We start from the raw sequence: 13,582 nt of genomic DNA on the forward strand, positions 1-13,582 counted from the left end.
CTACTTTCCAGGCCAAGTAATTATGCATTTGATTACATAAACATCTTTGTCCTAATTATCTTATCCTATTTTAAAGGCATTACTGTATCTATTGTTCTAGTTATTTGTCAATCTGTTATTCTGTCTTTTTCACTTGTCAGCAAAGTATAAACCAAACCCAAATACAAATAAAAGCACTAAATGTCTTTTTGTGTCACTAGAACAAAAAGTCCAAAGGAGAAGCAAAAAGCCAAGTATTGTGGAGTTGGAGAAAAAAAATCTCTCTGTGAAAAATGTATTTTCTTTTGTGCTGGTGATACTCTCATAGGACTTTATGCCCCCAAAATTGAAAATATTTGTCTAATATGAATTTTATTTTTCATAATTTATCAAAGCATTATATTTCATGCACATATGTGAATAATCTTTCCTGTCTGCCATGGTAGCGTGTCTCTTCATGCCGTGTCATGTCAACCACTAGTTACTGGAATTAAGAGCTTTAACTTCTGAGGTGTCATGAAATCCAGGAAGATGATCCATCCATTATTGTATCTGTTCCCATAAGGGTACAAAACTTGGCGAGTTTAAAGGAAGTCTATTAATGGGTCTGTTTACGAATATATTAATATTTACTTTGCTTTACCCCACTGACCTACTTGAAGATGCTAAACTGGTTGGGTAACAACATATGGGTATGAAAAAAAATTAGCATGAAAATGAGCAATGAAAATAGCTAATAGAAATATAACCGATAGTCATATTCAAAATTACATTTTGTTGATCAGTTACAGTATTAATACATGTAAGGCTAGATCATGCAACTGTTATTCACATTGGTGAGTACATAGGGCTACTTGTGTGAGTAAATGCTTACCAATATAATCAAGGTTGCACAGTCTAGTCTGCAGTGAATTTTTTACATTTAAACTTTTAAAGTTTTTTACTTTACATTTGAATTTGCAAAATAATGACAAAGTATGTTACATCAAATATGTTAAATATGAGAAATTGCAGTTAGAGTATTCCTTTACTTAGTCTTCATGACTGAGGTGAATGGCATATGAAAGTCATTTTTACTCATTGCAATTTAGAGCTGATTAAATAATAAAAAGTCTGTTCCCAAATAACTTCTTTGACAAGGAAGGAATTAATGAATAATGTTTTTAATTACTATTATTTAGTCATTTATAGAGCTTTTTAAAAATGGAGAAAACATAAATATTCAGGATCACCATCTTAGTCAACAGAGAGAAATCACGGATAAATAGTATGGGCAAAAGTATAGGAGGAACAATTGAAGGCTATTTACTGTCTGTTTTTATATATCATATTGCTTGTTGAATCAGAAGATTTTATGTAATCAAGAGACAATTTCCATATTTCTTAATATAATTTTTCTGTTTTCTACAGTATGAATATCAGTCTTTAATATGAGGCTGTCTTTTTCTTATTATTGTGAACCATCCTTAAATTGTTAGGTATTGCTTCGTCTGTGCAGTATCTGAGGATTGGCTAAATGCTGAAGTGCCTTTGGCCATTAATTGCTCAAACCACCATAGGGATTTAGCTTACAACAAACGTCATTAAAAAGTCAGTATTTGCCAATTCTTACCACACAGTGCCCACACATGTACCACAAGTATCTTCTACTTAAAATACAGGGAAAAGCTGTGGTAGTCTCAGATATAATTGTGTGGTAGCTGTTGACACATCATGAAATTTCAATTGCAGCCACTGTAGTTTGAAAAGAAGCAGATGGCAGAAAGTATGATTGCATGAATCCTGGCAGATGGGAGGAGTTGTGGAATGGCAGTTAAGCATATTGCATGTTTCCAGAGGTGAAATCCAAGCCCCGCTGAAGTCAATGGCAAAACTCCCATTGATCTCTGGGGTGAAATCTTGGCCCCATTGATGTGCTGGAGAAGGATGATGAGTCATGGAGGAAGTAAAGATAGTCTGTTTTAGGTCATGCTTTTACATATGTTGACTCCAAAGACTCATGGAAATGCTTTGTCAACCCATGCAACTTATTCTGGCTCAGAGATGAAATAAGACTGACTCTATTGTCCACCCTGTGTCCTTACATCCTTCCCAATGGAGATAGGAGGCATGTGGTGTCACCCAGGGCTCAATAGGAAAACATCAAGGGAGCCAGTAAAGGCTGAATAGTTGTAACAGAGAGCTCACTCGGCCACTAAGCCCTCCACATCAGGAACCCCAGCAGCCAGTCTCAGACGATGACAGAAGCACAGATATTCCCACATTGCCTCCGTAGCCCTATACAAATGTAATAACTGCTAAATCACAAGATGGGGTATAGACTACTAAATTAGATGAGGAATTCCTATAGTGAGTTGTGCATGTTTTCTTTTGAAATCATCTATAATTGAATATTTTCTTGACATATGAAGCTAGACTCAGTCTCCTGGGTTTGTTTGTGGTTGGGTTTTTTTGGTTTGTTTGTTCTTTTGTTACAGTCTCTCAATTATCCACTGTCATCCTAACTAATTGGCATAGTCTTTCCAGTGGTCAGTGTAACCTGCACACAAAGTTGAAATACGTGTACTTTTTTTTCCTTTGTGTGATATAATGTGTTAGATTGTGCATTGGTAGCATATTGAAAAATAATTAAGATGTGAGGCAGATACTATGCAGTTATTTATCCCAATATATGCAAATTTAGTAAATCTCATCTTTTACTATCTCCATTTGTTTTCTATAGTTAGTCTTCATTTATGTGATTTAGAGCCAGTTTTGTTTTAATGCTGAATAAATCATATTTTTTATTGAATTGTGGGTGGGAGATTAAATAAATAAAATCAACGAGTGGCATTTTGATGCCACTTCTGAAGATAGCTTAATCTGTAAGCAATATATAACAACATCTTGGCTTGCCATATTTGCAATTTTGCTTCTGCTTTCTCTTGTATAATTCACACTTTCTTATACATATTTATGATAATCAGTATTGCCAAAGTTAACATTACATAATGTGTTATTCTTATTTAGTCCCTGTACTGACTCCTCAGTGGAGCAGAGGAGAAAGAAGCAGGTAGAAAACAGTCTCAGATACTGGATGTCAGTCCGTTCAGTGCTGCGGGTACGTGGTCAGGGGTGTGTATATTTTCATGGAAAATTACTCAGAACTTTGTAAAATAAAATATTTTTCCTCCTGAGTAACTTTATTACTTTAAATCTTGTTATATGAAAATAAAAAACTTGGATTTAAGGATCCCTAGCTAATTTAGTAACTGACTCAGCAGCAGCATCAAGGGATCACAACTCTTTCCCCCAAGCTCTCCCTCAGGCCCAACCCCTGTGGAGCCAGGCTTTGAGGGCAGAAGACCCCAGCAGATAACCCACACTCCAGGAACAGCATGTAGGCTGGAGCCCTCCACAGACTTTCCCAGCAGAAATTAGAGTGACCAGGTGTCCAATTTTCAACTGGAACGCTGAGTCAGAAAGGAACGCTGGCAGCTCCAGTCAGCACTGCCAACCGAGCCATTAAAAGTCCGGTTGGCGGTGCTGCAGAGCTAAGGCAGGCTAGTCCCTACATGTCCTGGCTCCACGCTGCACTACCGAAGCAGCCAGCAGATCCAGCTCCTAGGTCGGGGGGCACGGTGCTCCGTGCACTGCCACCACGCCGAGCACCAGCTACACACTCCCATTGGCCGGGAACTGCTAGCTGGGTAACTCATATGCTGCTGTCAGCTGGGGTTGTCTGTTGCTCAATGTCCAAAGGATCAGCCTAGCAATTACCTCCATTTGGTACCTTGGATCTCTGTCTGGAATCCTGGGCTAGCCTGCCATTGATCCCTGGAGCAAAGGACTCACTGGGCAGTATCTGTGCTCTTCAGTTCTGTATGAGCCAGAGCAGAATTTGGCACTAAAGGGTTCAAACCTGCCCTGGGCTGTATGGGTGCACAGAGTTGGTATTATGTCCCCCAAAGTCTTGACAGCCAATTATGACCTCTAACCGAGCTACAGTGACTTCAATTAGTTCATATTAACAACAAGAAGAAATAAAGTAACCACATTAGCTGCAATGGCGCAGTAAGAGAGACGGTCTTTGCTTATAAGCTACATACAACACTGCTTCATTGTTGGGTTCGGTCTCCAACTTACTAGAGCTGCAGCTGCCTTCAAAATGACAAATGTTTTGAACTCCGCCACCCAGAATGTTGCGGGCCATAAAGGTGCAGTAACCACGCTGTCACCACAATCGGAGAAGAGACTGTAGAGAACCTTTTCTCACACATTCAGCAAAGTAAGATCTATACACACTGCTTGAGGAAGCGCTCTGAGAGAGAGAGAGAGATGGCTAAGGGGGTGGTCAACATGCCACATCCTCTAGGTGGTATGGTTTGTTGTTTAGGGGTGGTGTCCAGCCCACTGCTGGTTAGCACCCATTCTGCAGCCAGCAACAAGTGCTGGGCTGGCTTGCATTTTGTTTCTGCTCATAGGAAGAGCAGGATCCCTGAAACAGAGGTTGGATCCAGCTATATCTCTTCTCTCCATCACTGTATTATCTAGGAAAGAAATTGGTTCTTTCCTAAAGGCAAGAAGGAAGAGAAACTTCCAAGGAGTCAGCAAAACCAAACCTTATTCATCTTACAGGGGGAGTTAATGCATGGTACTCATTGTTTCTTTCTCCAAAGATGGCTTTTTAGTTTCTTTATTTTAAATGTGTTAAAAGTTTAGTTAATTCAGTGTTGGTTAAAGATACTAGTTAAACAACTCAGGAGACTGAACTTCTCTGTTTCTCTACCAAAAAGCACAGTGGCAGAGCATGTTTCCCCACCACACTCATCCCATCACAGTGCCTGAATCATTACCTAGAAAGCACCTTGAGGGCAACAATGTATTATATTCTCCAGGCGTCTCCAATCCTTGGCCACTCTACTGAGACCAAAAAAAAGTCAATTGTGGTGATAGCTTTTCTGATGTCAAAAATTCATTATAGCAACTGAATAGAGACCATTTACTCATTTCAGAAAGACATCCAAACAGAGCAGACAGTAATGACTTTTGGTCACTTAATCTGGGGCAGAGCTGATCTACTGACCTGTTGTACAGATAAAGGCTCAGTATTCCATTACACAACCCCTAAGCCATCGAGTCCATTCATGGTATATGAGAATTCCAGGGTACGAAGACACCAGGATTCTAAGAGTAGAAGTTTCAAGGACCAGATCATAATTTGGTGTAAAGTTGTTGAAGTCAATGCAGGGTATGTCAGTTTACACCATCTGAGAATCTGGCCTTTAAATTCAAGCCTTGGAAGTAAAAGATTTAAGTTCAGTGCTACTCCTGCAGTGTTCTATTTAGTCATTAGCTTTCAGTCATCTTTTCTGAACTGTTTATAAAGCTTGGACATGGCGCATTTTTAGTTCCTGATTCGAAATGTCAAACAGGTAAGTTCTCTGGGCAGGTACTGTGTTTTTGTTATAGATTTGTACAGTGCTTTGCACAATAGGGCCCTGGCCTATAGCTGCTACTGTAAAACAAATAAATAATAATAAGCATGCAGACAAACAATTAATGTATATACCCCACAAGACTTTTGAGACCTATCTCATTATGTTAAGGGATTTTATAGTATCTGTATGACTTCTCTGACACAGTGTCATGTTGATTTCTCCGCTTTGGTTTTCAGGAAGCATTATCAGTAGTGAGCGAAGACCAGTCCTTGTTTGAGTGTGCCTACGGAACACCACACCTTACTAAGACAGAGATGACTGCCTCCTCTTCCAGCGAATATGGGCAGACATCAAAGATGAGTCCGCGTGTCCCCCAGCAAGACTGGTTATCACAACCACCAGCTAGAGTCACCATCAAGATGGAATGTAACCCAAATCAGATTAATGGGTCAAGGTAATGAGGCCAGAGTTTAAAATTACTAGCAATGATGCTTTACTACTATCTGTATCTTACCTGTCAAGGTACTTATATGGTCCTTACCACTGTAGGATCTGAGCTCCTAGTATCTTCCACCAATATAATGTGGAAATATCAATCCATGTCAAAATAGGATTTAGGGGAAAAGACATCACAACAATGTGAGGCTTGTGTAGTTTTTGCTGTTTTACTGATTCGAGTTTTATTCATAGTATTGTGATGGTAGATGTAGCAAATCTATCTGATACAATATATTTACTAAGTGTCTTTTGAGACACTAAAGGAACTTAGTGGGAGGATATACCTTTAAGAACTTTTATTGTCTGATAAATAGAGCTGTACTAAATTGAAGAGTGTTTTGCCCATGTATTTCACATAATTTTTCATCATGGGATTTTGGGAAAATGGATTTTATTTACAAAAATAACAAGGAGTCCGGTGGCACCTTAAAGAATAACAGATTTATTTGAGCATAAACTTTCATGGGTAAAAACCTCACTTCTTTAGATGCACCTGTGAGGTTTTTACCCATGGAAGCTTATGCTCAAATAAATCTGTTAGTCTTTAAGGTGCCACCGGTCTCGTTGTTGTTTTTGTGGATACAGACTAACACAGCTACACCCTGATACTTTATTTACAAAGCCACTTCTGTGCAAAAAGTTTGTGAACTTTAAAAAAGGAGTAGGTGTCCCACCAAAAAGCCACCTGTTGTTGTCCTCATCCAATTAAAGTCACAGTTAAGTTTAGTTTTAGTAGATTCTTTATGAGAATTGGTGGTTATAGTTTCTCTGGCCGAGCTCAGTGAAATGCTCAAGAGTAAACAAATAGCAATAGAGATTATTTAGATTTGTTGTAATTGTCTGTGGTATTATTAATAACTAGGGCTGCAAAATCTTAGCTTCAAACACTCCCACAGTGAGGAGGAATCTGGATAATGTGAGTCCATCTGAATTTTGCAGTTAGTTCCATTTCTATGATGGGCCAAACTACAATTCTGCATTAGAATTCCCCCAGATTTTGGGATGCTTGAAAGAAATGAGAGAAAACCAGCTACATGTTGTTTTGTCATATCACTGCATAACTGCAAAAGAGATTCTCTAACAGATAAGGTAGAAAGCAGCACCTCTGAAAATCATGTCCCCTTTATTTAGATCAGGGATCTGCAACCTTTGGCACGCAGCCTGCCAGAATAAGCCCCCTGGTGGGCCAGGGCGGTTTGTTTATGTGCCTTGTCCACAGGTTCGGCTGATCGCAACTCCCACTGGCCACGGTTCACCGCTCCAGGCCAATGGGGGCTGTGGGAAGTGGATTTTCCACACCACTGAGCAATGTAGTTATATCGTGGCTCTTTTGAGAATCCTACATGTAGTGTAGACCAGGGCTTACTCTTTTGCAGATGTCTTTTCTCTCCACATTGATTTGCAACCCAGAGGTTTGTTTCCTTATTTTAATTATCCAGTTCTTAAAAGTAATCCAAATAAATATAAAAAATAAATGCACATAGTAGATGGAGTGTATGGTTCTGTTTCTCATTTACATGGAAGCCCTTTACACTGCTCTAGTTACAGTTACATCCACTTAAAGGCCACTTTACCAGATCAGTGTAAATCTGTAGTGTGTGTGAGAATAAGATTGTATATGTATATAATGTGCTTATTTATTTATGGATTATGTTTCTTAAGTGGTTCATCTGGGATCTTCAGAATATCCTCTAATAATTATATCTCCAAAAGGGAGACTGGGTCTGTATAGCATGAGAGGTAGAGCATGCAAAAAAGAGTGCAAGATGCTACAAAGGAGCACAAACAATGTGGTTAGTTGCATATTGTTCGGTGTGTAGCAGGATAATCATTAAAAAGTTCCTTCTCATGATATTATACAGCTTCCTGACCATATAATCTATTGTTTGGATGAGGATATAAAATGTTAAGAGTGTACAGACACTCTAACAACACAAGAACAAAGTATGCTTTCTAAAAAGAAATATACTCCACTTTAACTCTTCTTTCCCTGATAATATACTTCAGCAACTTTGCTGTACTTACACTGCATTCAACCTCAATACAAAATGGTCCCTGTTAGAAGGGCACTTGTGGATTATATTGGAAAAATTTGGCTTCCAAAACTATTACTGTTAAATATCAAAGAAACTACATTAAAGTAACATTAAGGAGTTATTTGCAGTGTGTTGCACAGGGAATTAGATATGCAGTTTCCTTTAACAATAACAGTATTTGTAAGACTAAATCCCAGTCCACGACACTAGAAAATGTAGCCCTAAGGGCTTACCTTAAACCAAGTGAAGCAAGGAAATTTGAACCAGAGTAAATTTCATCCTCTATGTAGTTTTGTGACCTGTATACATTAATTTAAATGGAAATCTGCATATTTTTATTTTAGATAATTTATAATAAACATAAAAGTAGGATGATGGCCCTGTGTACAAGGCCCTGTATACCACTTAAATCCCCTGATTCTTCAGTGGCCTCTTTATATTCTTACTTAAGGGATTTAAGGTACCTGATAAATGGCCTATCTTTTTTAAATGGGGCCTAGGTGTTGTATAGGGTCTTCTGTGACCCTTAGGGCTGGGATGAATTCCACCTATTATGAAATGTAATGATTTCCTAAAAAACATTATGAAAGTTAGCTGTAGTGAAATCCCAGCAGAAGTTTTCCAGAGTTAGCTTTGCTGATTTAGTTCCTTTAAACAAATGCCAGAAGTAATTATTTGGCATTAAGGTCTATATCATTTGCAAAGTATTATTTTTCAGATATCACCAATTGTGCTCTAGTGTTGCTTGAAAAACACTTGAAACTGAAAATGTCATTTTTATACATCTTTTTGGTTGGCTCTTTTGGGAATCCTTACATATATATTTGCCTCAAACATCCTGGCAAGTCTGAACACATACTGTACAATGGAAGACTTCTCTTAACCTAGAGTCCCCAGTATTTTGCCTCACATTCTTATCATCCTTAGAACCTTGTTTTAAGATCTTCTAAATAAGAGCTGTTTGTTTGATACTTTACATACAAAAAGGATAGAAAGAGAATAACTGGGATTAAGTTGACTAGGTGGTAGATCTAATTTTATTATTTAGATACTTTTTATCCATCTTAAATATTAACAACATAAAATCCACCTGGCAGAAATTATTTTAATACCATTCATTTTTCAGTGGCATGTTTTTTCCATAGCTGAAGTACAGCCACTCAGCTGGTGTTTGACGCCGTCCTTTCCATCATTGGGTAGTTTATTGCTGGCACTCAGTACTAGTATTCTGGTTAAAACCTTGGCACAAACCAAACTATGAACTTGATCCAAAGCCCACTGAAATCAATGAGTGTTTCCACTGACTTCAACAGGCTGATCAGGTCCTATTTCACTTCACAACAAAACTGAGAGAATTATCTAATGGGATGACTTATCTAATATTATTTATTTGAGCAGGCTCCATAAGGCAGCTGCAATCCTGGGAAAGGGATTTGGTCTTGGATATCCCTACTCAGATACCTTTTTATTCCCACTGACTGGGTGGTTGGTGTTGGTGGCTGTAGGCTAGACAGAGAAAACTGAAACTTCAGTATCTTCTTCACAGAGAGCTTTGTGTTTGTCTGCTTTATGAAGCAGCTCATTGCTCTGAAAAGCACCAGTTTAGCATTGTTTCTGATTTGGCTGTGGTTTTGGCACAAACATACTGCCAAGGAGGGGGAAAAATGGTCTATCCAGCTCATCTTTAGAGTAGAGTTTTTGGTGTAGTTTTGGTTGGTTGATGCAGCTCAGAAGCTAATTTTGTCACCACACTGTCGTCTTAGCAGGGTTGATGTGGTTCTGGTCTGGCAGGTGCGAACTGTGAAGAAATCACTTGACTCTCCAATCCAATAGGACTGGTTTACTTGAAACTGAAACAGATGTATCTCAGATTGATAATTGTTACTGAAATGATAAAAATTTAGAAGAGAAGCTAAATATGCCTGCATTTTTCACTGTTGAAAATTTAGACTGAGATTTTCAAAAATGGGGACCTACATTTAGATTTATGACCTTAACCTGTCTCCTGAAAATTTTGAACTAAAGCTCTGTAAACCCCTTCATGATCATTCCTTTCGAGTTGTATGCACCCATGGGCAGAGGTGCAGCACAAGACCTATGCAGCATTTAAATCTCACTTACGCTGTATTTTGAAATCTTAAATGGTGTGTAGGCCTTGTGGAAGCCCTCAGCACCGGGGTCAGCTTCGCCAATAGAGAACTATAGGACCTTAAAGTGTGTAAAATTCTGCTGGCTCATACCAATACGGTGTGTTGTTGAACATTTACAGTTTAATCCATAAAATATAAATAGTATCTACTGTGTTTAATGAGAAATAGATAACAGTACTTTAAAGACAAAAGAAAGAATTTTATGTTTGCAGTGTTGGTCAAAGGATATGAGACAGACAGGGTGGGTGAGGTAATAACTTTTATTGGACCAACTTCTGTTGGTGGAAGTTATAAGCTTTCAAGCTACACAGGCCTCTCCTTCAGGTGAGGGGAAGGAAGCAGAATGTCTGAGGTAAATACAAATTGAGATAGATTGTTAAGCAGAAGGGGTAACACATGCTGGAGGCAATAAGTTGAAATGAGGTGGGCAATTTGGGGTTAGATTGTTATGTATAAAGGATTTGAAGTGGTCAGTTAAGGGTAGGAGGCAGTGTGGTGTATTACAAGTTGTTGTAATGAGCCATAAAATCAGTGTCTCTGTTAAGTCCATGGCTTTTGGTGTCTAACCAAGTTATGAATTTAACTTTCCTAAGATAAAGAAAATGGGTTGATCTTTTTTAACTTAACATGTTTGTGCACATCAATTTCACAGCACAAATATGCTAATCACTAAAATCAGTAGACATTCCACAGACACTGGGGATTGTTGTTTCCATACAAGATGTCATTTCTATGTATGCATGGCATTCTGTACATTGCTAGCTTTCTATATGATCCCTGCCCACAATAGAAGGAATATGTGGTTTGGGAAGGGCCCCGACTTCCAACACACTAGTATTTTATGAAACCGCAAACACAACGGGCTTATAAGCTCTTGAAATGAAATACAATTTGAGAAATGTAATCCATTACCATTATAATAGAGTTTCTATAAAAATAATAAAAGAAAAACAAGAGAAAATGGGTCCTGAAAGGTATAGGCCAACTGGGAAGTTATTGTGGCTTTGGCTTGACTAACACTGTATCAGACTTCAGAATTCTCCCTGGCAGTAATCTAATTGTAAATTATGTATATACAGAACATCATTTCTTAGCTTTGGCTGTTAGTGCCCCCGTCTCCTTTCCCTTTCTTCACTCCAACCTCACACATCAGAAATATTGAAGCGTTTGCACTAATGGAGAAATGACAACGTGCAGTCAAACTTAAACCAGCTGTTTCTCTGCACTGTGAACACAAAGAGCAGGGCTGGTAATATTTATAGCTTGCCTGGCCTCTAGTGAGCTAGATGCTGACTGCCTTAATTTGCTGTGATGGCTTTAAGGCTTGAAGCAGCTGTGGATTGTGAGATAGCCAGAAAAAGGCAGAGGTGGGGGAGGGGAGATTGTGTCAATTAGCAAAAAGTTATTGTTTGATTGAAAATGTATGGCTGCTGCATATACATCTTGGTAAATTAGCATCTTTTGTTTTACCTGCAGAATGTCAATGAGGTTGTAAGTGTTGATATGTGGAGTTTGCTTTATCCTTTTGCTATATGAAATAACAGAAGGTTTTGATTTAACCCAGTTATAACAACACCCTGGATTCCATGTTCTTATTTGGGATACGCTCCAAAAATGGGTAGACTTATCCTGGTTAGCAAAAAACAAACACACAGTGAACCAAAGTGTACAAGCATATTTTTATGAAATGCTCACCTGCAAAGGGAATTGGCCAGAGAGTGTGCAGAGCCAAGAGTTGTCATCTTCGAGGAATAATACTAAGTTAATGGTAAATAGTGGATGAGTCCATTAAAGGTATTCGTTTCCATGGGCACTGAAAAGTGCCAGCAGTGGAACTACCATGAAGGATGTTTCCTGGGAAATAGTTTAGTAAGGTATGGAGGAGGGAAAATATTTTAAAGCATTTTTATACAAAGCGCAAACCTGTTCTTGTTAAATTCAGTGGCATAAACCCCATCAACTTCAGTGGGAACAGGATGGACTCAGAGTGCTTGATAGGACATATTATAACCTACATGCATTTTTTGGTATTTTCGTGTGTGTTATATTATAATCATGTGTAAAGAATGAAATAAAGCTTTTGTAAGAAAGAGACTATGCAAAAATAGGAGTGTGTTCTTTCAATGGGCCAAATGCAGCTTACACCCAGCAAACTTCAGTGGGAATTTGCTCAAGTAAGAATTGAATAAGAACCACAGTATTTGCCTACCTATGCGCATATAACACCAATTAGCCATAACTTCAGTTATGCTTGACATGGGGAAGAACATAGATAGCATTAATTGTATTCTGTCAATTAGTTTGATATTCTGCAAAAAGAAAAGGAGTACTTGTGGCACCTTAGAGACTAACAAATTTATTAGAGCATAAGCTTTCGTGAGCTACAGCTCACTTCATCGGATGCATTTGGTGGAAAAAACAGAGGAGAGATTTATATACACACACACAGAGAACATGAAACAATGGGTTTATCATACACACTGTAAGGAGAGTGATCACTTAAGATAAGCCATCACCAACAGCGGGGGGGGGGGGGAAGGAGGGCCTAATCACATCAGCCACACTATCAGAGGCTCGTTCACCTGCGCATCTACCAATGTGATATATGCCATCATGTGCCAGCAATGCCCCTCTGCCATGTACATTGGCCAAACTGGACAGTCTCTACGTAAAAGAATGAATGGACACAAATCAGACGTCAAGAATTATAACATTCAAAAACCAGTTGGAGAACACTTCAATCTCTCTGGTCACTCGATCACAGACCTAAGAGTGGCTATACTTCAACAAAAAAGCTTCAAAAACAGACTCCAACGAGAGACTGCTGAATTGGAATTAATTTGCAAACTGGATACAATTAACTTAGGCTTGAATAGAGACTGGGAATGGATGAGTCATTACACAAAGTAAAACTATTTCCCCATGGTATTTCTCCCTCCCACCCCACCCCCTACTGTTCCTCTGATATTCTTGTTAACTGCTGGAATTAGCCTACCTGCTTGTCACCATGAAAGGTTTTCCTCCTTCCCCCCCCCTGCTGTTGGTGATGGCTTATCTTAAGTGATCACTCTCCTTACAGTGTGTATGATAAACCCATTGTTTCATGTTCTCTGTGTGTGTCTATATAAATCTCTCCTCTGTTTTTTCCACCAAATGCATCCGATGAAGTGAGCTGTAGCTCACGAAAGCTTATGCTCTAATAAATTTGTTAGTCTCTAAGGTGCCACAAGTACTCCTTTTCTTTTTGCGAATACAGACTAACACGGCTGCTACTCTGAAACCTTTGATATTCTGATATCATTACTGAAGTCTGGCTTCCTAGTCTCAGTTCACATGCAAAGGAATTGCAGTTCATGCCAGTGGAGCCAGCCTCTGGGGTCTGCAAAGTTTTTAGCTGTTTCTCTACCCTTTCTGCAAGATTTTGGCAGTTTGGGAATAGCTTTGGTTCCCTGATTGCTCCTGGTGTCCCAAGCAGTGTTGGTACCCAGCAATGTTTTTC

The 13,582-nt window shown here is 38.8% G+C and overlaps 1 protein-coding gene across 6 annotated transcripts in view; it reads left to right on the forward strand.

Moving 5' to 3' along the window:
- ERG (ETS transcription factor ERG) overlaps positions 1–13,582 on the forward strand; it is a 209,330-nt gene that overhangs the window by 161,447 nt on the left and 34,301 nt on the right. For all 6 annotated transcript variants that reach the window (XM_043507356.1, XM_038387581.2, XM_038387583.2 and 3 more), the window contains one exon: positions 5,636–5,853. In XM_043507356.1, the coding sequence (XP_043363291.1) occupies positions 5,636–5,853 (218 nt within the window). The remainder of the gene's footprint in view (positions 1–5,635; positions 5,854–13,582) is intronic.

This window comes from Dermochelys coriacea, chromosome 1 (genome assembly GCF_009764565.3).
Source record: "Dermochelys coriacea isolate rDerCor1 chromosome 1, rDerCor1.pri.v4, whole genome shotgun sequence".
NCBI classification, from domain to species: domain Eukaryota; kingdom Metazoa; phylum Chordata; order Testudines; family Dermochelyidae; genus Dermochelys; species Dermochelys coriacea.